Source organism: Nycticebus coucang, chromosome 10 (genome assembly GCF_027406575.1).
Source record: "Nycticebus coucang isolate mNycCou1 chromosome 10, mNycCou1.pri, whole genome shotgun sequence".
NCBI lineage: Eukaryota > Metazoa > Chordata > Mammalia > Primates > Lorisidae > Nycticebus > Nycticebus coucang.
The window spans coordinates 10,319,141-10,342,690 of record NC_069789.1 but is presented as its reverse complement, the minus strand read 5'-3'; the positions used below and the strand labels follow the sequence as shown (position 1 = coordinate 10,342,690).

General features: G+C 42.7%; 2 protein-coding genes across 2 annotated transcripts; one reads left to right on the top strand and one right to left on the bottom strand.

Moving 5' to 3' along the window:
- Positions 1 to 929: 929 nt before the first annotated feature.
- On the top strand, positions 930 to 5,048 carry LOC128595849 (tigger transposable element-derived protein 4-like). The gene is made up of 2 exons (XM_053604903.1): positions 930 to 1,172; positions 3,400 to 5,048. The coding sequence occupies exon 2, from the start codon at positions 3,847 to 3,849 to the stop codon at positions 4,459 to 4,461; it is 615 nt and encodes a 204-aa protein (XP_053460878.1). The 5' UTR covers positions 930 to 1,172; positions 3,400 to 3,846; the 3' UTR covers positions 4,462 to 5,048.
- A 4,228-nt stretch (positions 5,049 to 9,276) lies between these two features.
- LOC128595850 (cysteine dioxygenase type 1-like) lies at positions 9,277 to 10,294 on the bottom strand. The gene has a single exon (XM_053604904.1). The coding sequence runs from the start codon at positions 10,292 to 10,294 to the stop codon at positions 9,692 to 9,694; it is 603 nt and encodes a 200-aa protein (XP_053460879.1). The 3' UTR covers positions 9,277 to 9,691.
- Positions 10,295 to 23,550: the final 13,256 nt, after the last annotated feature.

The following is a 23,550-nucleotide window of genomic DNA, read 5'->3' as shown; positions in this document are numbered from 1 at the left end:
GAAATGAAGGCAGCTTCCAAGCCAGAAAAAGCAAGGAAGCAGATCCTCTCCGAGAGCCTACAGAGGAAACAGTGTCGTTTTGATTTTTAGCTGCAGGACATTTTTGGACTTCTGATACCCAGAACCACAAGATAATAAATTTGTGTTATTTTAAGCCATTAAGCTTGTGGTAGTTGCAACAGCCCAGGGTCTATATACATCATTTCCTGACATATAACAGGCACAACATAAATATGCGTTGAATTAATGCAAAAAGCACATACTAGGTCCTCGGGTTGTGCTGATCTATGATACAATGCCTGTTACAACGCATCCCACGCCAATAACTCGCCTTCCTCTATTTCCCCACCTTTCCCTTTGGGGAGGAGGAAAAAACCCAAGGAGTTGGGAAGACTTAGGATCATCACTTTGGTCTCTTGTCACATTTCGTTGGCTTCGTCGGCTCAACGCGACATAAAGTAACAGCAGCAGCACCAGCAATGAAAGGGGTTCAGGGTAAACTTGGCCACCCGCCCAGGCGAACAACCCGGGGTCAGCCGGCAGGTGCGAAGAAGTGCATGCTGGGAACTGGAGTTCCCCGGAGAGACCTAGTCCGATAGGGCCGGACCCCCGCAGCATGCTGGGAGCTGTAGTGGAGGGTTGCGTCGTGGGGACTCCACCTCTGCACGTCTAGTTGGCCTCACTGCATGCTGGGAATTGTAGTCTTAAGAGGAACCCGCTCTTCCAGGTGTAGAGGCGCCGAGACTGCCGCCATTTTAGGTCCCGAGGTGAGGCGGCCGAGACGCGGCGCGCAGGCGGGCTCAGCCCCGGAGCTGGGCCGGCCCCGCCCCCGGGGCGCCCGGCGCCCGCCCCCGGCTCAGGCCCCGCCTTTCCCCACGTGTCTGCCGCCGAGAGGAGGCGCCTGAGCCGGAGCGGGCCTCCGCGGGTCCGGCCCCGTCCGCGCAGAGTCCCCGGTCGGCGGCGCCTCGGAGCTGCCCGGCTGCCCGATGCTTCCGCCCCGGCCGCCGCGGGCCGGGCTGTGCGCGTAGTGCCCGGCTCAGGCCCCCGAAGCGCCGGCGGGGGCGACAGCGGCCTCGGGCCCCGCGGAGACGGAGCGGCTGGAGGACGAGGCGGCGGCCGCGGGGAGGAGGATGGGGGCTAACCAGTTAGTGGTGCTCAACGTGTACGACATGGTGAGTGCGGCTCCGGCCGCTTCCTCTCGCGCCCGAGGTCGGACCCCGGCCCGGCGCTTCCTGCCTGGCGTCTCCGCCCGCAGCTTAGTTCTCTTGGGGGAGGCGGGAGGAGGGAGGACTGTTCTTCCTTAATCCTCTCCTCCGTCGATGCTCTCTCTCGCTCTGGCTGCCTGCTCGGCCCCAGGGCTTTGGTCGGGGTTCCTCTCCCGCGCCGTCGGCTGGGCCCGCACCCCGGCTCTGGGCCCGACCCCGCGGCGGCTGGCAGTGTCCTTTCCGCAAAGCTTCAGTGGCGTTTCCGACGCCCCAGCTCCCACCCGGGCTGCCCCACCGCCCCGGTCCCGACGGTCCTGGCTCCCAGCTCCTCTGCTGCCGGACGTACAGCTCGCTTCCTGCCGGAGTCTTCTCTATACGGGAAGGTATTGGGTCCACCTGAGATTTGAAGTGACTCATTCTTTGAGTTTTAATGTGAGCTCGGAGTTAAAAGGAGATGGTTTAACATCCTGAGAAAAGCGAAGCATGATAGAAAAAGTTAGAATAATCTTAAGAATAATCCTGGAAATGCACAGAACTTTTGAAGGTCTTTGTCCTATGTCAAGAAAAAATTCTCCAGATTTAATTTGTGTGTTCAACTGGACCCCTTTATTTTTCAAGGCTTTTTATTGCCTTTTTCCTTTGTCTGTGCCCCCACCATCTGAATTTGCTTTTTTTTTTTTTATTTATATGGACAATTACAAGCCATCATGGGATATGTACTGCTCTTGTGAAGTGTGCCTTTTCTTCCAGCAGCAGATTATTAAACCCCTTTAGAAACCTCCGTTTAGAAATTAGGAGTATGCAGTGTCGGAGGCCGCGGGGTCAGAGCCTAAAAGAAATACATGAGGTTAGAGGAAGAGAAGTTTGTTTTATATAAGGAAATGCATTCTTTGTTATTTATAAATCAGAAAATACATCGCTAATTGTGGTAAACTGGTACAGGCTAGAGATAATATTCAAACCAGTATTTTTTAAAGGAGGAATGTTCTGAACATTTTATTAAAATATTAAGAAATTAACAAAGATCGTATTCTTCATATCACTGGTGTAAAGTAGGAAGTTACAGAGGAAGCAAGCAGAGAAAAGGGTAAGTGACTTGCCCACACAACTAAAAGTAGGATCTAGAATTTCTAGACCACAATCTGATTTGCTATCTTCTCTACTGAATAATAGCTGCATTTGTTTTTATGTATTGCTTTTTTTTTTTTTTTTTGTCAACAGGCGATGAAACATAAGAGTGGTTATCAGAATGGTAAATAGTTGAATTATTAGACTTCCAATAAACTTTGTTTTGTATGTGGCATTGTTTTTTTTTTCCCTTTCCGGTCTTCGATTAAGGATTGTGTGTTCTTTTGAAAGCTTTTGGTCTATCATTATGTCACAAATTCAGCAATCTACCATTACTTATTTAACTTTGACCCTGTAGAAGCCTTAAGAATGAGTTGGCTGTCCTTTCTTCTTTAAGGAATTTAAAAATTTTTTAGGAGAGTAATAACAGTAATAATAGTATAAGAGTGTATGTAATAACAGTATAATTCCGTTTATAAGACAGAATAGTGTAGTTTTGATAAGAGCAGAAAAGGATGTAAAAGAATATGTGGTTAACTAGGGTCAGGGAACACTGAAAAATAAAAGGTGGAAAACTTGAAGGATTGGTAGTATCTACAAGGGCAGGGAACAAAACGGCAAGAGTAGGAAAGCACAGGTTGTGTCCTGGTATAACTAGAGTGTAAGATGCATGAAGGAGGCAAAACGGAAAGTTTGATCAGAACTTTGTCAGGTTAGTCATGGACTTGAGTGAAGGGCCTAGGAGACTGTGAACTTGGGAAACATTTTCATGGAGGGGAACAGAGAGTTACGTTTTAGACTGAAGACCAGTGGGTTGCGATACAATTTTTTGTCTGTTATACTCATTTTTCTCAAGTCAGTTTTGGTTCCTAAAACATTTTTGCTTGATGCCAAGAATGAATTCCTTTTTTCTTTGGTAATACTTTTTTTTCATCTTAGATGCCTTTGATGAGAATTGCTGTCATCTATACAGGTTTAGTATCAGCTGGCTGGTTCAAACTTTGTAAACAGGAGAGTCAACCTTCAGTTTGCTGTAATAATCACTGTTAATAGGGACCTCTTGCTGTGCATCCTTGTGCCTCTTTGTCAGATTGTCACTTCTGACTGTATTTTTCCTATTCACTAGGTTGGGCTGCTGTGGTTCATTCCTTTTCTTCCATAAATCTGCTGCATATATGAAAATACAGTATAGTTGACCACCTCCCTACATTGACCATCTCCTTCAGTTGATGTAATGTTCGTAGACTGGACATGTACCACATGAACTCAATGGAAGACCACCTCTGTAAGTCGTATCTTGACTACTTGGACGATGTAACATACAATATTAATTTACCCTCTATAACTTGACCAGTTCGGTTCACTCTACACCAAGAGGTAGAAACTGTGAACTTTGCTCATTAGTTGTATTATTTTTTCTTTAGTATAAGTTCTTTTTTCACGTCATATTATTACTGTATGTTAAATCAGACCTAATGTCCTATTGTTTATCATGTGTTGGGAAAGATTTTTCTATGTGAAGGCCTGGTACATCCTGCAATGACTGAAAAATTTTATATTTAATTGAGACATAATGGCGCAAAGGAAAGAACTCAAAGAGCTGACATTAAAGGAAAAGGTCGATCTTTTACATTTTCTAGAAAGCAGCAGCCAGAGAAAGACAGCAGAACATTTTGGTGTTAGCAAGACCACAGTTAGCAACATCCAAAAACGTAAACATGAGTACTTAGAGAAATACAGTAAAGACAGTGGAGACCCACAGCGGAAAAAGAGGAAAACTTCCCTGGATGAAGTCAATCAAGCCACATTAAGCTGGTTCAAACAAATGAGGGCAGTTAATGCCCGGATCTCTGGACCGATGATTCGAGAAGTGGCAAAGAAATTCGCACAGGAATTCGGGGTGGCAGATTTCCAAGCATCAAGTGGTTGGCTTGAAAAATTTAAACTACGAAACAAGATCTCCCAGAAAGTCTTGTGTGGTGAATCCAATGACGTTTCAGCAGAAGTTGTGGAAGAGACTCCGAAGGAAGAGGATGTCAGGCATCTGATAATGCAGTTGAAGTCATTTGCTGCAGAAAAATGCCCAGGTATGCTGAGTGGTGTGGCCAGTGTTGAGAATGCTTTCTGCACTTACATTTGTAATAAGAGACAGGTCAAGATCGACTCTTTCTTCAGAAAGAATAATTAAACCATGAGAAAACAGTAATTGTATTGATTTTATATGATACTGTCTATGATTTTACTGTTTTGATTATATATGATTTCATATGATATTCTCTAATAAATGTTGTATAAGAAAGTGAAGTACTTGTATGTATCAGTATAACAGGCCTAGTTCCTTGTGTTGACCACCTCTATATGTTGACCGGTTTGTTACAGTCCCTTGGGTGGTCAACTTATAGAGGTTTTACTGTAATTGTATGGGGGTCACCTATATTAACTTCTTTCTTATGGAGGAATAGTATAATCCTCAAAAGATTATTTAATTGTGCATGGTGCTTCTGAATTACTGCTTGCTGTCTTCTCAGTGATTATGTTTCTCTTTGTATGTTGGGGTACTCTTTCACCAATAAAACATATGTTAAGAGTTACTTTCTGAGTCTTAAAAAAGAAGCTGTTCATGTATTCCTAATTTACTGGCATACCCATAGCAAAGCAGGAAACAGATTAGTTTCTAATGGTGAGACAAATCTCTGGTGTAGTAGCTGTAGCAATCTTCATGTTTCATAGATTTCAGATTTTGTGCTTTTCATTATCTTGGCTACTAATAAATTTTTATAAAATAAAAATATGTAAGTATTAATGTTTGTAAATTCATTCCATAAACAAATTTCTTCCTTTTTTTTTTTTTTTTGCAGTTTTTGGCTGGGGCCGGGTTTGAACCCACCACCTCCAGTACATGGGGCCAGTGCCCTACTCCCTGAGCCACAGGCACCACCCATTTCTTCCTATTTTTAGTTATCTATACATTGTCAGAGGTTTGGCTTTTTGTTTTCTTTTGTTTGATTTTTGTAGAGAGAGAAAGACCCGCTGTATTGCCGAGGCTGGTCTTGAACTCTTGATTTCAAGCAGTCCTCCCACCTTGGCCTCCCAAAGTGCTGGGATTACTGGCCTGAGCCATGGTACCTAGCCCATCTTCAGAGTTTAAGACTAGAAAAGAAATACTTCTAGTCCTTCAAATAAGGACTCTTTCATCTGGACTTCATTCTTTTGAACCACCTATCTCCACAAATGTTATGGCGTGTGATAAAGCTGGTTTCTCATTCATCAGTAAATCTAATTCAGATGTTTTAAACAAGGTTCAGGCTCGCATGTTGCTTCACCTAAATCAGTGATTCTCAACCTTCCTACTGCCATGACCCTTTAGTACAGTTCCCCATGTTGTGGTGACCCTGTATTAAAGGGTCGCAGCGTTAGGAAGCTTGAGAACCACTGACCTAAGTGATTCCATAGTATCTTTAAATCAACACGTCCAGGAACAAACTTCTTTTCCTCCTTTTCTTTCTACATTTCACATTCTTCTCTCTCATCCCATGCCACCCCTAAAAAACTGCCACCTTTATTGTAATTTTCTTGATTTACTAGCACTTTTTTCTACTTAGTTTCCCCATAAGAAACCTAGGAGTAAACTTAAATTCCTCTTTTTTCCAAGCCTTTCATACAGTCACCAGGCCCTATCTCTTTGCTTTAGATTGGTTGATTCTGTCTGAAAGTGACAGCTCGACAATCAGCAGCTTAACCTGGAAGGATACTCATCTTACGGGATAAATAGGTCCTGGATTAATTCAGCAGTTCAGTCACATCAAGAATGAAGATTTTCCATCCTTCTACTCTGCCATCCTCAGCATGTTGGCTTTTGCCCTTGGTTTGTCCCCTCAGCTATAAAGTGACTGCCCTGTTACCAAACAGCAGAATGTGAACAAAGAAGAGAATGGGGGCTTTCTCTACATGTACCTCTCTCCTTTTAACAGAAAAGAAGAGCTTGTCAAAGCCATGCCCCTTCCCCAAAAGATTATCCAGAATTGACTCCTATAACTGTGATAAAGCTGAGTAAATGGGTATCTGGTGTTTCTAGCCCTGATGATGAATCGTAGGTAAGGAATGCAGAGAGTACTTTATGAATATTCTTTAAATAGGTCACTTTATCTCCATTTTAACTGATGCTTCTCAAGTTCAAGCCTTCATCGTCTCTGTTTAAAAATGTATTATTGGCTTTACTAGTTTCTTTTTTTTTTTTCTTTTGTAGGGACAGAGTCTTACTTTATGGCCCTCGGTAGAGTGCCGTGGCGTCACACAGCTCACAGCAACCTCCAACTCACGGGCTTAAGCGATTCTCTTGCCTCAGCCTCGACTACAGGCGCCTGCAACAACGCCCGGCTATTTTTTGGTTGCAGTTTGGCGAGGGCCGGGTTTGAACCCGCCACCCTCAGTATATGGTGCCGGCGCCTTACCGACTGAGCCACAGGCACCGCCCGGCTTTACTAGTTTCAATGTCTGGTATTTGTTTTAATCCACCTTCCATTCTGTTACCAAAGTAACCTTTCTGAAACCTAAATGATTATGTCATTTTCCTGCTTAAGAGTCACTTTCAGGATAAGGTACAATCCCTTTATGATATGACCCCTGCTTGACCATTCAAGGTCCATTCCCCACTCTTGAATACACACAGTCAGTTTTCCCTATGAAATTTTTTAGTTATCCAAATAGGCTATACTAGTACATATCCTAGTTGGTATCTTTATACATGCTGGGTTTTCTGCCTGGAATGTTCTAGTCCAACAGTAATCAGCTGCAGCCTCCTGCTGCTTCTGGCTGTAGCTTAGCATTTAGTCATCAGGCTTGGATGAACTTCCGTGCCCTGGGTTCACTTTCTACATGTCTCATTTGCTGCATGTATTATGATCCTGTACATCCCACTAAACTGTAAGTTCACGATATTCATCATATTGTCACCAGTGTCTAGAATGGGTCTTGTCACTAGAAAGTATTCTATAAATAGTTGCTAAATTGGGTGGGATTTCAGTCAGTCAGTTTTTATCAGGTGCCAGTATGTAAATGGCATGAAAAGATTGTGTGATCCTCTTCTTTGTACCAAATACCTGTTTGTTTTTTTCCCCTAGTATGTCTCTAGGTTTTAGTTTGATTTTTCAAATGGGGTGACCAAATAGGGGGGAAGATCATAGGAATGGTACAGGAAAAGGCAAATTTTTTTTGGCAAAACTTTTTGATGTGTTTTTTATTACTGTGGGTCTAGACTGAGAATTTTTTTTTTCCTGATTAATATAACAGTGCATACAATTACATTACACTGCTTGCATTTGTAAGGTAAAGTCTAAATTTAGTTGTGTCCTTCTACCAGGATGCGTGCTATACACCCACACATTGTTCCTGCTGGGAAGGAATGTGCTGATTAATCCCTCTCCCCTTCTTGGATTTAATTGAGTTTTTCCTCTTATGTGAGCACATAGTTGTTAACCTACACATTTCAAATTAGTATTGAGTACGTGCAATGCTTGTTTTTCCGTTCTTGTGATACTTCACTTAGGAGAATGTTTTCCAAATACATTCAGCTTGTAACAAAGGATACAAAACCTCCATCTTTTTATGGCTGAATAGTTTTCCACAGTACATATACCACAGTTTATTAAACCATTCATGTATTAAAGGGTACTTGGGGCTCAGCGCCTGTAGCTCAGCAGTTAGGGTGCCAGCCACATATGCCAAGGCAGGCAGGTTCAAACCCAGCCTGGGCCTGCTAAACAACAATGAGAACTACAACAAAAAAATAGCCAGGCATTGTGGCGAGCACCTGTAGTCCTAGCTACTTGGGAGGCTGAGGTAAGAGAATCACTTAAGCCCAAGAGTTTGAGGTTTCTGTGAGCTGCGATGCCATGGCCCTCTACCAAGGGTGACAGAGTGAGTCTCTGTCTCAAAAAAATTAATAAAAAATAAAGGGTACTTCAGTTGTTTCCAAATCTTTCCAATTGTAAATTGGGCTGCTATAAACATACAAGCAGGTAAAATGACTTTTTCTTCTTTTGGGTAGATACCTAGTAATGGGATTGCAGGATCAAATGGAAAGTCTACTTTTAGTTCTTTGAGGACTTTCCATACTTCTTTCTAGAGATTTTTTTTTTTTCTTTTTAAATAGAGACAGGGTCTCGCTTTATCACCCATGCCAGAGTGACATTCTTATAGCTTCCTACAGCCTTGAACTCCTGGGTGCAAGTGGTTCCTTGCCTCAGCCTCCCACTACTATGCCTGGCTAATTTTTAACTTTTTTGTAGAGATGGGGGTCTTGCTATGTTATGGTACCCAGGCTGGTCTTGAACTCCTGTCCTCAGGGGATCCTCCCAAAGCCTTGGAAGCTGGGATTATAGTGATGAACCACCCCATAGGAAATGTTTTTAATATGTTTACTTTTTGATGTTGGCTCTTAGTCATTCTTCGGAAGATAATCTTACCCAAATGTTGGTCAGTTCTTGAATTTTGGCATAGTTGATAGTAACTAATCTTCATTTTCTTGTACCCGTATATTTCCTGGACCAATACCACTTCCACTACCTGACAGTGACCCATGCGTCTAGCAAAGCAAAAAGGACAATCATAAATCCGCCCTCCTACATTATCCATGGCATTATCTTTTTTGGGGGGGGAGGATAGCATATATGAATGAATTTCATCTCCATATGTTTGTTTTCTATTGTTATTATTAAAAATTGCCAAAAACTTTAGTGGGGTTTTTTTTTCTTTTTTTTAATTTTGTTTGTGTGTGTGTGTTCAAATCCAGTTTTATTAAATCCGGCCGTTTGGATAGCAGTACAAAATCAGTGACTATGACTAAGGGACACAGACATGAATTTGGTTTGCTGTAGGTCTGGGTACTGTACTATTCTAGATCTTCTGCTCTTCATGTCATTACCAAATGGCAAAATGCCTTAAAGTTCCTCTATCTATTATTCTAGAAAAGGAATCTGTGAAATAAGATTGAAAAAATAAAATCCAAGGATTTGAAAAAAATCTCTTCATATATTAAGAACATTCAAAGGATATTAAAGACAACTACATTTAATATTTCAGGTAACAAAGCAGACATTTGATCTTTGTGGTTTCTTATTTTCACTTATTGCTAATTACAGTTTAGAGACCAAAGTGTTTCCAAAAGCTATAAAAACCCTACTTGATGACAGAACTTAATTTGGCCTTAAAAAAATCACAGTACCTTTTCCTTTAATGGGATTTTTCTTCTGCAATAGCTCGGGGCACTATCTGCTTGCTTAATGCCTTATAATTAGCTTCTGCCTGACAGTACATCTAAGTATTGGCTTACTTAAGTGTTTTACTGCACAGCAAATGTATTTCTGTCCTGGGCAAATGTACAGAGGAACTTAAAGTAGAATCTCAGGATGTGGTGTTCCTTAGTTGTTCTCCAGTGAACCTGAAGTGGTAAATGGAGTTCTGACTCCAAATTTGCTATGGAATGTCATGGGAACTTTATTTTTGTGCCCTGTTCTTTGATCAAAGGTATGGCACGTATCAAAAGGTGGACTGTACAGGTGAAGGCTCACAGCAGGTTCTGTGTGGCTGATGTTCTCCACTCGATGTAAGCCAGTGGAATCATTGATGTAGGTACACTGGTTGTCCCTCAATACTCTTTCAGACTTCTTGATCATCTCATTGGACTTTTTGTCAGGCCAGGCAAATAGCGTCTCCTTTAGATTTCCCTGTAGCATCTTCAGAAAGCAGTGGGAGTCGGTGTGGTCGTGAATACTGCTGGCATGTTCTTCACCCCAACATAAAATCATCAGATTAAATTTTCCATTTCTTTGGTCCACAAGATTTCTGGTATACCTGTACTGATCAGACTTGGCGTACACTGCCCACTTGGCTGGGTCGCTCTTGTGGGCTTCCATGACGGCTTGCACCTCCTCTACATTGATTTTATCTCCTGCAAAGAGCTGGTGCAGGATGCAGATCAGATCAGCCAGGGTCTGTGGCTTCAGCACCTCGGTCTGCTCCATCCTGCATGGAGCTGGCGGCACATGCGTCTCCCCGCGGGGCTGCGGAGTGGGACAACTTAGTGGTTTAAAACCTCTTAAATTTGTTATCTCACACTTCAGTAAGTCAGACGTCCAGGTAGCTGGGCTGCTCCAATTCTCACAAACCCAAATCAAAAAGCTGGGCCGTGGGGGGAAAATCTACTTCCAAGGTCATCCAAATTGTTAACATAATTTCAGTTGCTTATGGTTGTGGGTCTGAGGTCCCATTCTTTGTTGGCTTCCAGCTGGGACCCTCTCACAGCTGCTTAACGTGTCTTGTAGTCCTTCATCTTCAAGCCAGCAATGGTGAGTTGAATCCATTTCTTGCTTCAAGAATCTCTGACTTGAGTAGCGCCTGTGGCTCAATGAGTAGGGCACCGGCCCCATATGCCGAGGGTGGCAGGTTCAAACCCAGCCCCTGCTGAACTGCAACCAAAAAATAGCCGGGCATTGTGGCGGGCGCCTGTAGTCCCAGCTGCTCGGGAGGCTGAAGCAGGAGAATCGCAAAAGCCCAAGAACTAGAGTTGCTGTGAGTCCTGTGACATCATGGCACTCTACCGAAGGTGGTAAAGTGAGACTCTGTCTCTACCAAAAAAAAAAAAATCTCTGACTTGCCCTCTGCCATATCTATTCTACCTCCAGCCAGAGAAAGTTCTCATCTTTTAAGGGCTCCCATAATTAAAGAGGACCCACCAATATATTACAGGATAATTTCCCCATTTTAAGGTCCATAATTTTAATTGTATCTGCAAAGGCTCTTGGCTACATAATATATGCACAACCTCTGGGAACTAGGGTATGGATGTTTCGGGGAGTCATTCTGTCTGTAATATCTATGAAAGGTATTTTATAAACCCAGAAATGTTCAGTGTTTTCCTTCTTAGCAGTTGTTGCTGTCCACAGGGCTTCTAGTTGATGACACAGAGGCAGCACCGCAGGCGAAATGATTTTAAAAGGGATGGCTGGTGCTCGCTCAGGCATAACAGCAATCACTTGTCTTTATTCACTTTCTTATATATCCAAACTCATCAGATAAAAATAATCCAAGAATAAAGAAGACAAAGGTAAAGATTCCTTATCAGCATTAATGCAGCAAAGTACATACATACCTTTCCAAACTAAGAATGTCCTGTTTGGAGATAAACAACAATGGATAAACCACAAAGGCGCTGGGTTGTCTGTTCGGTTTGCCCACTTCCCTATAGGACTAACTGAAAGTTATTGTGTAAATAGAGGTAGGAATTAAGTGCAATGGCCCATTGCCCCAGGCAGATGATCTGTCCCCAGCTGCGCCCTCCGGTGCATTCATAAGGTGTAACTGCCTGCATTTTTCGGCAGGGCCGCTTCTGTGAGCTGAGGGAGAATATCCCCCAAAACTCACATCTAGCCCAAGTACTGGAAATGTTCCTTCTCGGGGCCTCGTAACCAAGGAACACAAATGAGACTGATTCACCTTACAAGGGTGCAGGAGACTGTGCCCCTTCAGCAGTCCTTTGATTTGGCATGGATTAAATATTAACCTGGCAACTTAAAATGGAAAATTAGAAGTATTAAAAAAAAAAAAAGCATGGAAACTTACGATTGGCAAATACTTAGCTGTTAATAGGGTCCAAGCAATTGATCACTAAAGCCTTTTCAGACTGCAATGGTATACTGTAGTGGGTATCAGTTCCATGGCCATGTTTCTGATTAGAATAAAGTTAACAAAATAGAACTTTTGACATGAGTAAATTACTTTTAAAATACTGAGGAAAGCCTACTATTTTTAGCTGAATTGTTTAATGGATTTTTCTTAAGGTGGGATGTATTTATACTTTCCATTTGTTGACTGTCATATTCTCTGTAAGATTATTTGAATTCCATAGCAGCATTTATTGTTTAAATGTTAACCAGTTGGCTCAAAGAATACAAAGGGAAGACTGCCAAAATCTTAAACTATAAAAAAAGGCAAAGAAATTATAAAGGGGAAATGGGGTACATAAAAATAATTCTGTTTCATTTTGTCTGGACTGTATTGTATTATGGTGTGTGCACTCTATCCTCAGAACAGTAACTTTAAAGTTGAATAATTGGCTGCACATTATTTGAAGTAAGCCTTTCCTCACTAAATTGTGATGTCATCCTTATAATACTAAGCTCTTGCCTATACACAATTGTTCATTCTAGCCTTATTACCTCACTATTTTAATTATAATTTCATATCATATTTAGAAATCTGGCTATGCCAGCTTTTCTTCATTATTCCAAAGTTTTCTTGGCCTTCATTTCTTTTTCTAGGAGTATTTTGTAAAGCTCTCTGAAAAAAGTTATTAAGTTTTTATTTTGGTTTAGATGTGTCACAATGCACATTTTAACCATTTTTAACTATGTAGTTTAATAATGTTAGGTGTATTCACATCATTTGCAACCAATCTCCAGAGCTTTTTCATCTTGCAAAACTGAGATTCTGCCCATTAAATGATAATACCCCATGCATGCTCTTCTCCCTTCAGCCCATGGTGACAACCATTCTGCTCTCTCTATCTCCTCCTTGACCCAGCTATCAGCAGTAAGTTTAGTTTCCACAACTTTGTGTGGGGATGAACTTTTTGTTTTTGTTTTTGTTTTTTTTAGTCTACGTCGCCCTCAGTAGAGTGCTGTGGTGTCACAGCTCACAGAAACCTCAAACTCTTGGGCTTAAGCAATTCTCTTGCCTCAGCTGCCCAAGTAGCTAAAACTACCGGCACCCACCATAATGCCCAGCTATTTTTCTGTTGCAGTTGTCATTGTTACTTAGCTGTCCTGGGCTGGGTTCAAACCCACCAGCCTCAGTGTATGGGCTGCCCAGTAGCCACTGTTCTATGGGCACTGAGCCAGGATGAGCATTTCTATTAGAATTAATTTCTAATTTTATTCCATTGTGGTCTATAAAGATGCGTGGTATAATTTCTATTTTTAAGTTTGCTGAGGCTTGTTTTGCGCCCTAGGAAATGATCAGTCTTAAAGAAAGATCCATGAGCTGATGAGAAGAACGTATATTCGGTAGTATTAAGGTGGATGTTCTATAGATGTCTGTTAAGCTCATTTGTTCTAGAGTCACAAGTAAGTCTATGGTTTTTTTAATTTCTGCTTGAAGGATCTGTTCAGTTATGTCAATGGTGTGTTGAAGTCCCTAGTTATTACAGTAGTGTCATTTATCATTCGTTTAATCAAGTAGAATTTGCTTTATAAATCTGGAAGCACCTAAGTTACATGCAGAAATATTTAGGATTCATATGTCTTCTTGCTGAGTTGTTCCCTTGACTAGTATATAATGTCCATCTTTTTCTTTAGTTTTGTTCCTTTGAAGTCAATGGTAAGGGCAATGAGAACTGCAATTCCTCTTTCTTTTGATTTCCATTTGCGTGGAATTTTGTTCTCCATCCCTTCACCCTAAGTCTGGATGTGTCCTTAGGGGTTAGATGCATTTTCTGAGGACAGCAGATACTTGGCCTATACTTTTTCATTGAATGAACCAGCCTATGTCTCTTCAGTGGGTAGACGTTTACTGAGAGAATTAATAAGTAGGGTGGATTTCTGTTTGTCCTGTTGTGTGAGACACTATAGCTCTATTTTATCACTTGGACCACTCTATTAGCTAGGCTTTGACTTTTAGTTTCTAGGTAGTTTTACATTGGTTGGAGTCTATTATGCTAGTTCCGTGTATAGTTCACATCTGACTACTTCCTGTAGGGCAGGTCTAATAGTAAACAAATTTCCTCAAAGCTTGCTTGTCAGGAAAAGATTTGATTTCTCCATCAATTATGAAATTTAGCTTTGCTGGATACAGAATCTGAGGCTGGCAATTGTTCTGTTTAAGAAGATTGAAGATAATAACCCACTCTCTTCTGGCTGTAGGGTTTCCACTGAGAAATCAGCTGTTAACCTGATGGGTTTACCCTTGTAGGTCAGATGCTGCTTACACCTAGCTGCTTGTAGAATTTTCTCTCATTTTAATTTGGGACAGGTTAATTACAATATGTCTAGGAGATACTCTATTTGAATTGAATCTTCCTGGAATTTGATATTTGTCTAGTAATCATGTCTGAGTCTCTGATGATGTTTGGGAAATTTTCACCTGTAATATCTTCAACTAGTGCTTCCATGTTTTGGGGGCTCTCTTCTCCTTCATGGATACCTATAATTCATATGTTTATATGCTTTGCATAGTCTCAAATCTCCGTAAGACATTGCTCTCTTTTCTGCCTCTTTAAATAATGAGGTTAGCTGTAGAGTCTTGTCCTCAAGCTTTGAGATTCTTTTCCATGGTTTAATCTACTGCTGAAACTCTGCTGTTTTGAACTCCTTGAATGCAACTTTCAATTCTTTAAGCTCCATTATATGTTCCCTAAGTTCATCCAGATCTTGGTGACTTTGCCTTTAATTTCATTTATTTCTTGAGACATTTCTTGGGCTTCTTTTTGTTGGTTTTCCACTTTCCTTTCAATTCTGTTCATCTAATTCCCTGGTGGTCTAGTGGCTAGGATTCGGCGCTTTCAATTCTGTTCATCTTACTTGCTATCCATATTCTGAATTCCATTTCAATAATTTCTTTATGGTTGGGATTTTCTTTATGGTTGGGGATCCATTGTGATACCTTCGGGGAGTTGATCTGTTCTGGTTTTTCATGTTGCCACGGTTCTTTGGCTAGTCTCTTCATGTGTGTTTTTTTTTTTAACTCTAGGCTACAGGTTTAAGATGACCCTAAGGTACTGTAAGGAAAAGAAAAAAGAACAAAAATTGTAATTGTACTTAATAAAATCCTCTTTGATATGTTGGAGGAGAAAAAAAGAAAGAAAAGGAAGTAAAAGGGGGGAAAAGATGACAAAAAACCCATAGGTGAAGTTATCATTAGGTTCAAAACAGGGAGTGGTCACTTAGGTGGTGCACTAGTATCAGTGGTAACAGCAGCTGCTGAATGTGGAGGTCCATTCCCTTCCATGAGCTGGCTCTGACCAGTGTTCAGCAAACTTGTCAGCTGGAGGTTTTGAATGGGGCTTCCGGCTCTCTTTTGGAAGCAGAAGCCCTGGGGTAGCCCATGGGCCAGGCATAGCACCAGTGCCACAGACCTTAGGAGAACACTGGATGCTCAAGGGAGGCGAACTGAGCTCTGGAGGATGGCCCGGGACTTGGGCTGGGGCGAGGACTGAGATCCAAAGATCCAAATAGGACCCAGAACCTGGAAGTACGTGGTGGTTGGGGGAATTCCAATCTGTCTAGCCGGGCAACTCGCTTATGGACACCCAAGCTGGGAGGGTGGAACCTGAGCCAGCCCTGCAGCATGCCAAATCATGGGTCCTGGGGACTATGGGAAGCTGCACCAAATCGGGCCAATATGGCTACCCAAGGGCCTAGGGTTACAATGATTGATCCCGTGGCCTCTGCTATGCCCCGCTGAGGTGGGGCAGTCAGTAGTAGCTTTCCTGTGGAATGCAGCCCCACCCCCATCCCCTGTGCCTAGATCTGCCTTCATTCAGTGTGGGATGCACTTGGCTCCAAATCACCAACCCTGGCCCAGAGAAGCCACCAGTTAGTCTGCTCCCTCCTCAACTGCCCCAACAGGCTGGGCGTGGAGCACCTAGCTGCTCAGGAGGGCACCAGCTGTCATCCATCCACCCCCACACCCTGTGTCTGTGGAGCAGTCCCTAAGTCAACCCATCAGGGGGAGCAGTGGGGAATGGCACCGCCACGTGGCAGCCCAGGTCGCACAGCCATCCCCACTCGCAGCCTCTGTCTCTGAGCCACTGGTTTCCCCTTCGCCTATACTCTCCATTAGCTTCCTTCCTTTCTTTCCTGCTCCTGGTGACTTGCGCTGGCTGCCCCTCAGTGCCTTCACAGAGCTGTTTCCAAAGACAGTGATCCACATGGAAGTGACTGTTCCCACTTTTCTCCTCCTTTCCTAGAAGAGGCTGCTGAGAGGCTGCCTCTAATCCTCCATCTTTTTTTTTTTTTTTTTTTTTTTTGTAGAGACAGGGTCTCACTTTATGGCCCTCGGTAGAGTGCCGTGGCCTCACACAGCTCACAGCAACCTCCAACTCCTGGGCTTAAGCGATTCTCTTGCCTCAGCCTCCCAAGTAGCTGGGACTACAGGTGCCCGCCACAACACCCGGCTATTTTTTGGTTTCAGTTTGGCCGGGGCCGGGCTTGAACCCGTCACCCTTGGCATATGGGGCCGGCGCCTTACCGACTGAGCCACAGGCGCCGCCCAATCCTCCATCTTTTACCAGAAGTCTATGTAAGTATTTTTCTTCTTGTGAGAAATTTCAGTTGGCTTATTTCATTTAGCATAATGAAATCGGGGTTGGATTTTGTTTTTAGTTTGTTTTTTCTTTTTTGAGACAGTCTTACTCTGTTACCTAGTCTAGAGTGCTTTGGTATCATGTCTAACAGCAACTTCAAGCTTCTGGGCTCAAGCAACCCTCCTGCCTCAACCTTCCAAGTATCTGGGACTAAAGGTGCTCACCAGCATGGCAGGCTAAGTTTTTCTGTTTAGTAGAGACCGGTGTTCTGGTCTGGGTTTTTTTTTTTTTTCTTTTGCAGTTTTTGGCCAGGGCTGGGTTTGAACCCGCCACCTCCAGCATATGGGGCCTACTTCTTTGAGCCACACTCACTGCACCATACACATTCTTTAAAAAAAAAAAAAACAACTTACAAGCACTTTTTTTTTTTTTTTTTTTTTGAGACAGAGTCTCAAGCTGTCACTCTGGGTAGAGTGCTGTGACATCACAGCTCACAGCAACTTCCAACTCCTGGGCTCAAGCGATTCTCATGCCTCCGCCTCCCAAGTAGCTGGGACTACAGGCGCCCGCCATAATGCCTTGCTATTTTTTGGTTGCAGCCATCATTGTTGCTTGGCAGGCAGGCTAGATTCAAACTTGCCAGCTCAGGTGTATATGGCTGGCGCCTTAGCCACTTGAGCCACGAGTGCCGAGCCATAAAGTTGTGTTTTAGGTTTTTGGGGGGTTTTTTGGCCGGGACCGGGTTTGAACCCTCCACCTCCGATATATGGGGCCAGTGCCCTACTCCTTTGAGCCACAGCACCGCCTACAAGCAGTTTATTACAAAAAGTTCCCCAATTTTTTTTTCTACCTCATCTTCTCAGACTTAAGTGTAACATTACATTTATGAACAACTTGAGAGAACTGATAGATTTGAATATTGAGTCTCCCCATAATTATAAAGATTAATGTTTTTTTAGTGCTTCTGCATTCCAGCCACTTTACTAAGCCATTTCCTCATATTATTATTCCTCGTTTTTTTGTGGTTTTTTTTTGTAGAGACAAGAGTCTCACTTTATCACCCTTGGTAGAGTCCTGTGGCGTCATAGCTCACAACAACCTCCAACTCCTGGGCTTATGTGATTCTCTTGCCTCAGCTTCCTGAGTAGCCGGGACTACAGGTGCCCGCCACAATATCCAGCTATTTTTGTGCTGCAGTTTGACCAGGGCTGGGTTCGAACCCACCACCCCCAGTATATGGGTCCAGCACCCTTCCCACTGACCCACAGGTGCCGTCCTGTTGTTCCTCTTTAAGATGATGAAACTGAGGCTTAGTTGAAAAATCTGTTGAGAATCATGCCATAAGTGGTAGAGCACAATCTTGAACCAAGAGCTCTTGACACTAAAATCTGTGCTCTTAACCAGTCCTCATCTCATCTGCTCCATCTAAGGAAAGTACTGATTCTCTTTGTATTTGTCCTAATCTCACACACCTCCCTGAACTAACTTTTGTGCTCTCTGGAACTCATGCTGAGACAGTGACCAAGGAAATGCCCTACATCCTAAACCGTTTCTGTGACTATCTCTGTGATGGTTGGTTTCGTGTGTCAACTTACCTCAGCCATCATACCCAGTTTAAGTCAAACACCAGTCTAGATGTTGCTTTGAAGGTATTTTTAAGATGTTATTAAAATTACATATGTAGATGTCGAGTAAAGCAAATCACCCTCCATAATATAGATGGGTTTCGTTCAGTCAGTTGAAGACCTTAAGAGAAAAGATGGAGGTCTCAAAGGAAAAAGGAATTTGGGCTGCAGATGAGCTGCAATATCAACTCTTCCCGGGATCTGCAGCTTGCCCTGCAGACTTTAGACTTACCAGCTCCCACCATCTTGTGTCAATTCTTTAAAATATTCAAACCCTTACTGCCCTCTTCAGCTAGGTTAGGTTCTAGAGTCTACCATTATAATCACTCCCTCTGTCGTACTTGTTTGGCAAGCATAGTTAAAATCAGCGCTCCATCTGCCCCAGCAGCTGAATAGAACTAAAGAAAAAGACAACAACCGTACCAAATGATCTTACTTAAAATTTGTGACCACAACCCCAGGAAGGCCCTAAACATTCTCTGGCAATTTTTCCTTATTTCTCTGGTCAGTTGACTTTCCCACTTGCCAAACAACTACAATATGTCATACTCACTTCCCATTCCTGTCTCTCAGCTTATTCTCAGAGATGACCACACAGCTTACTTCACTGAAGGGAAGAAAGGCAGTGGACTAAAACAGCATCTCAAAGGAAGTCCTGAAAAGAGAAGAAAGGCAATTGAAGAGAATGTTCTCATCCTTCCTCCACCACTGCTCTCCTGAGTTTGCCTCCCCCCGAGTATATGGAATGGATTGTCCATGTTCCTGTCTGAGATGAAACCTTCCACTGTGTGCTAGATCCCGTCCTCACTCCTGTCTGTGCAGGGACTTCTCTCTGAATTATTACCACGCTCTTCTGCTCCTACTTTTTTCTTCTCTACTATATCATTCCAATCAGTAAATGAAAATGCTATATCTTCCAGTCCTCATCCATTTAAACTGAGAATTAGTGATATAATTTAATATTATCTGTCTTTATCATCAACTTGATTGTATCATGCTCTCAAGTTTAAATCAACTTCTTCAGAAATACATTAAGAGTCCAACAAAGGAAGCAAGTCCAAGAAAGGACTTCAATCCCATTCATTCTGACCTGTTGCTGTTTTATCAGTGGCTATCAAACAATAATGCAGCGGTATAGGTTTTTAAAATTCTGACTGTGCAGTGACCTTAAAGACAGAGGTGGCATCTACCCATCTTTTTATCTCTTGAGCCTGGTACACAATAATTGCTTTAAAAAGGTTTGTTGGGCTTGCCTGAAGTTCCCTTGGGCTTGTCAGCCTGGAACAATTCCTTTCCCCATGTGTACTCTTTCTCATTGCTGCTGCTGGGGCAAAGATAAAACAGAAGGATGCTGCTGGGCACTACAGTGGCTTATGTTTTTCAGCCCTCTGGCTGGCTACTCAGCTCTAAAGGCCCACTTCTCTCTGCTAGTCTAATGGATCTCCTCAGCCTGTTGAGTGGCAGGTGAGAGCCCCTAAGCTATCTGTACTGGTACAGAGTAAGAGTACTGACGAAGAGTTAGGACTGAGGAGGGAGCAAGCCTGCTGCCTGGAATCTGTTATGATAAGAGACCGCATAATGCAGTTCTTTGTCTATGGGGTATAGCCTGGAGTCAGGATGCATGGATTTATATCCTGTCTTCTGCTTTTTAGCTGTGTGACCTTGGCAGAGAACTTGCTTAGCTTCTTTGCCCCTGATCCTCTCTAATATCCTCTCTAATATCGAAATAGCAATAATGGTCCCTAGGGTTGGGGTTCATAGTATTGCAGGAACCCACTCAGACAGAGATTCTCAGGCACCAGTTGGAAGAGGAAGCAGTTTTATTCTCCAGCTGGGAAGACTTGGCAGACTAGCTTCCCCCAAACCAAGCCCCCTCTGCAATTTCTGGCCTCCCCTTTTATACAGGTTTGGGCTTGTGTGCGCATGAAAGTCTCATAAATCAGGGAAGACTAGGCTGGCACCTGTCATTACAGCATGGCTGCCCACCCTCCAGGACAATAGGGGGTCTAAGAAGTTAATAGGTTACAACATACATGCATCTTCCCGAAGGGTATACAAACAACAGGGACAGTGCTGCAGTGGGGGTGGTAATGAGTAACTTTTGTGTTTGTCTTTATGTTACCATGGACTGCCTGGACAATGCCTGTGCAGAGTTAATGGGGCAAAGTCCACTTCTGCTTTTCTCCCCTGCATCAATAGGATTATTACAAGGATCATATGAGTCATGTTAAGTAAAATGCAGCGCTAGAAGATTTTAAGTGTTGTGATTGCCATTGTTATTGGCAGGGTTATATAAGCTTCTGGAAAGTGAGCTGCCAGTTGTGTGCTTTCAGCAGTTGCAACACTTAGTAACTCAGATCTTTGGAATTTCCTCAATTGCCTGAAGGAGTGTTAACACTACAGAGAACAAAGTTCTTCCCAAATTGAAGCATTAAAAGCAGGACTGGTTGGGCAGGCTTGAGTCTGTAGTCTACGGTGGGAGGATTGCTTGAGGCTAGGGGTTCCTCATGCCTGTGACTAGGCGGTCACTGCACTCCAGCCTGGACAACAAAGTGAAACCCCTGCTTCTTTAAAATAAATTTTTAAGCAGGATTTTGCGTTTGACACTAGCTCCAAATATATATAATTGAGGTTAGTTTTATAGCCCTTTTCCCCCCAGTGTGTTAAGAACTGTATCTGGTCTTTAGTCTTTGGGTCAAATGAACTTAATGAAATTAATCTATAAGTCGAAAATGTTTGTGACAATTAAATAATAGTAAACATCTTAGGCTGAGATTGGTTTATATATACCATAAGTAATTATAATTTTAGCTCCTTGTTCAACAATAAATTAAAAGAACCATCAGATAAAGAATTTAACATGTTTACTGTCTCCAGCAGTTTTGTTATTATTGTTGTTTGCTTTTCCCTTCCCCCAGCTCCTTCCCACTGCCCCTATACAAGCTGGAGATTCACTTCTTGTGAGGTGTGGAAGGAATGTGTGTGTTGGGATTGGTTGGAGGGACAGGTAGCAGTGTCAAAGATGGGAGGATGAATATTGCATCACCTGGCCTGCCCCTGAGGAAGCAGCTGCTGGAACTGCTGGCTAGGGAGCCACTTGCATATCTCTGGTTTTTCTTTTCCCTTCCCCCAACCCACTCCTGCTGCCCCATAAGCCCCATCCACTGCAGTTGGGCACAGCCTGGGGGCTCCCACATCCCCACAGGCTATTACTGGGACACCACTATGGTAGAGACTGGGTTCTTCATTGCAACTGGTTTCAAGAGGCTTTCAGGCTTGAGTAGTTTTTAGTTGCTTTGTTTATAGTTTGCTGGTAAGTAGATATTTATAATCTTTTGTTTGTATTAGCTTTCTGAACAGTGTAAAGAGAGTTGTCTGATTGAAAGACAGCTGAAATTCTAGTTTCCAAAAGGAATATATCCTCTGGGGTTTTTGGAGTTAAGTTGTCCCCAGAATAGGAGGGGGGGACGCTATTAAACTAGCTATGAGGTGGGCACTTAGTATGACATTTAAGCAAATAGTAAGCAATGGTGATTTCTTTTGTGATGATACATGAGGGGGCCACCATAATTATATGTTTTAGGGAAAATGGTCAATTTACAGTAATAACCTCCATCTTATCCTGAAGTTGTTCAGGATATTTCAAGGTCATGTAAAGAAAATCAAGGCCACTGAGGATCTCTTTAGTAAGCAGAGGTGTGTGATAGAAAAAGCAGTAGGTAACAGCTGAGAACCTTGGGCTTATGTACAGTTCAGCCACTCATTATGTGACCTCGGATAAATCACTTAAACATGCCTAATACACAGATTTTGCATCGACTGTTATTGTGAAAGACAGAATAAGTTGAAAGTACATGTTAGAGTGATGTTTATACAATGAGTTATTAATTTACTGTATTATACATGTTTCTGTTTTAACACTTATCAAATTGTGTTTAGACATGACTGATTGTTTACATTCTTAATGAGTTCCTTATGGACAAGGACTGAATTAATCATCCTGTATCCCTACTGTCTAGCAGAGTTCCCATCACAACATAGGAGGTGTGCATATATTTTGTTGAATAAAGTTGCTTTGTTTATAGTTTGGGCGGCGCCTGTGGCTCAGTCGGTAAGGCATCTGCCCCATATACCGAGGGTGACGAGTTCAAACCCGGCCCCGGCTGAACTGCAACCAAAAAATAGCTGGGCGTTGTGGCGGGCGCCTGTAGTCCCAGCTACTCGGGAGGCTGAGGCAAGAGAATCGCTTAAGCCCTGGAGTTGGAGGTTGCTGTGAGCTGTGTGAGGCCACGGCACTCTACCGAGGGCCAAAAAGTGAGACTCTGTCTCTACAAAAAAAAAAAAAAAAATAGTTTGCTGGTAAGTAGACATTTAAAAAGAGTTTTAAACTGAGATGCAATTTAGGGGGGATCCTTCTAGAAAAGTGTTTCTCAATTTTATCTTGAACCACCTAAGAAATAGATTTTATGTCACACTCACACACATAACTAAAACTGCTGGGTAACCAGCCCCAGCATTCTATGGGTCTCCTTCCTTGTGGCCTGGTGATGTGAACGAGACCGATTAAAGATTATTAGGAAAATTATTATGAAAATAATAGAGAAATAATAGACAAAGAGATAGTTTTTTTTTTTTTTTTTTTTGTAGAGACAGAGTCTCACTTTATGGCCCTCGGTAGAGTGCCGTGGCCTCACACAGCTCACACCAACCCCCAACGCCTGGGCTTAAGCGATTCTCTTGCCTCAGCCTCCCGAGTAGCTGGGACTACAGGCGCCCGCCACAACGCCTGGCTTGACAAAGAGATAGTTTTAAGAGCAGTAGGGATTCAAGGGGGCATACCCTTGTGAGGCTCCCAGCATGCTGCCTCAAGTATCAGGCTAGCTCTGTATTTATTTCATACATCCGTGTTATAATCATAAATCTCATGAAGGCAAGGCAAACAATCCTGTCATGATTCTTGCTGCGCTTGCATTTCTATGAACTAGACTAATTCTTCAACTAACAATGTTAATTGTATGGATTTACTTGCTACTTTTTATTGTCTTAAGGTATTTATGATCTTAACACGGAGTCTGACAAGGTAAACTCTTACGAGCCTGACTCAAGGGAAAAATCCTAGCTGACCCACAGTTACACATCAAAGATGTGATGTTTTTATGCTCTGACAGCCTTGTGTCCAGACAGATAGATTCCTCTGGCCAAACCATGGTGACAGAAGAAAAGAGATATTTCATCTCCTTATCTGGTCTGGAGCAAATCTTCCTGTGTTGAACAAGGTTTAAAGATTCCACATTTTTAACTCCCCAAAAGCACTCTCCTGTAGCACACAGCCCCATCCTGGCAAAGAACGGCCTCA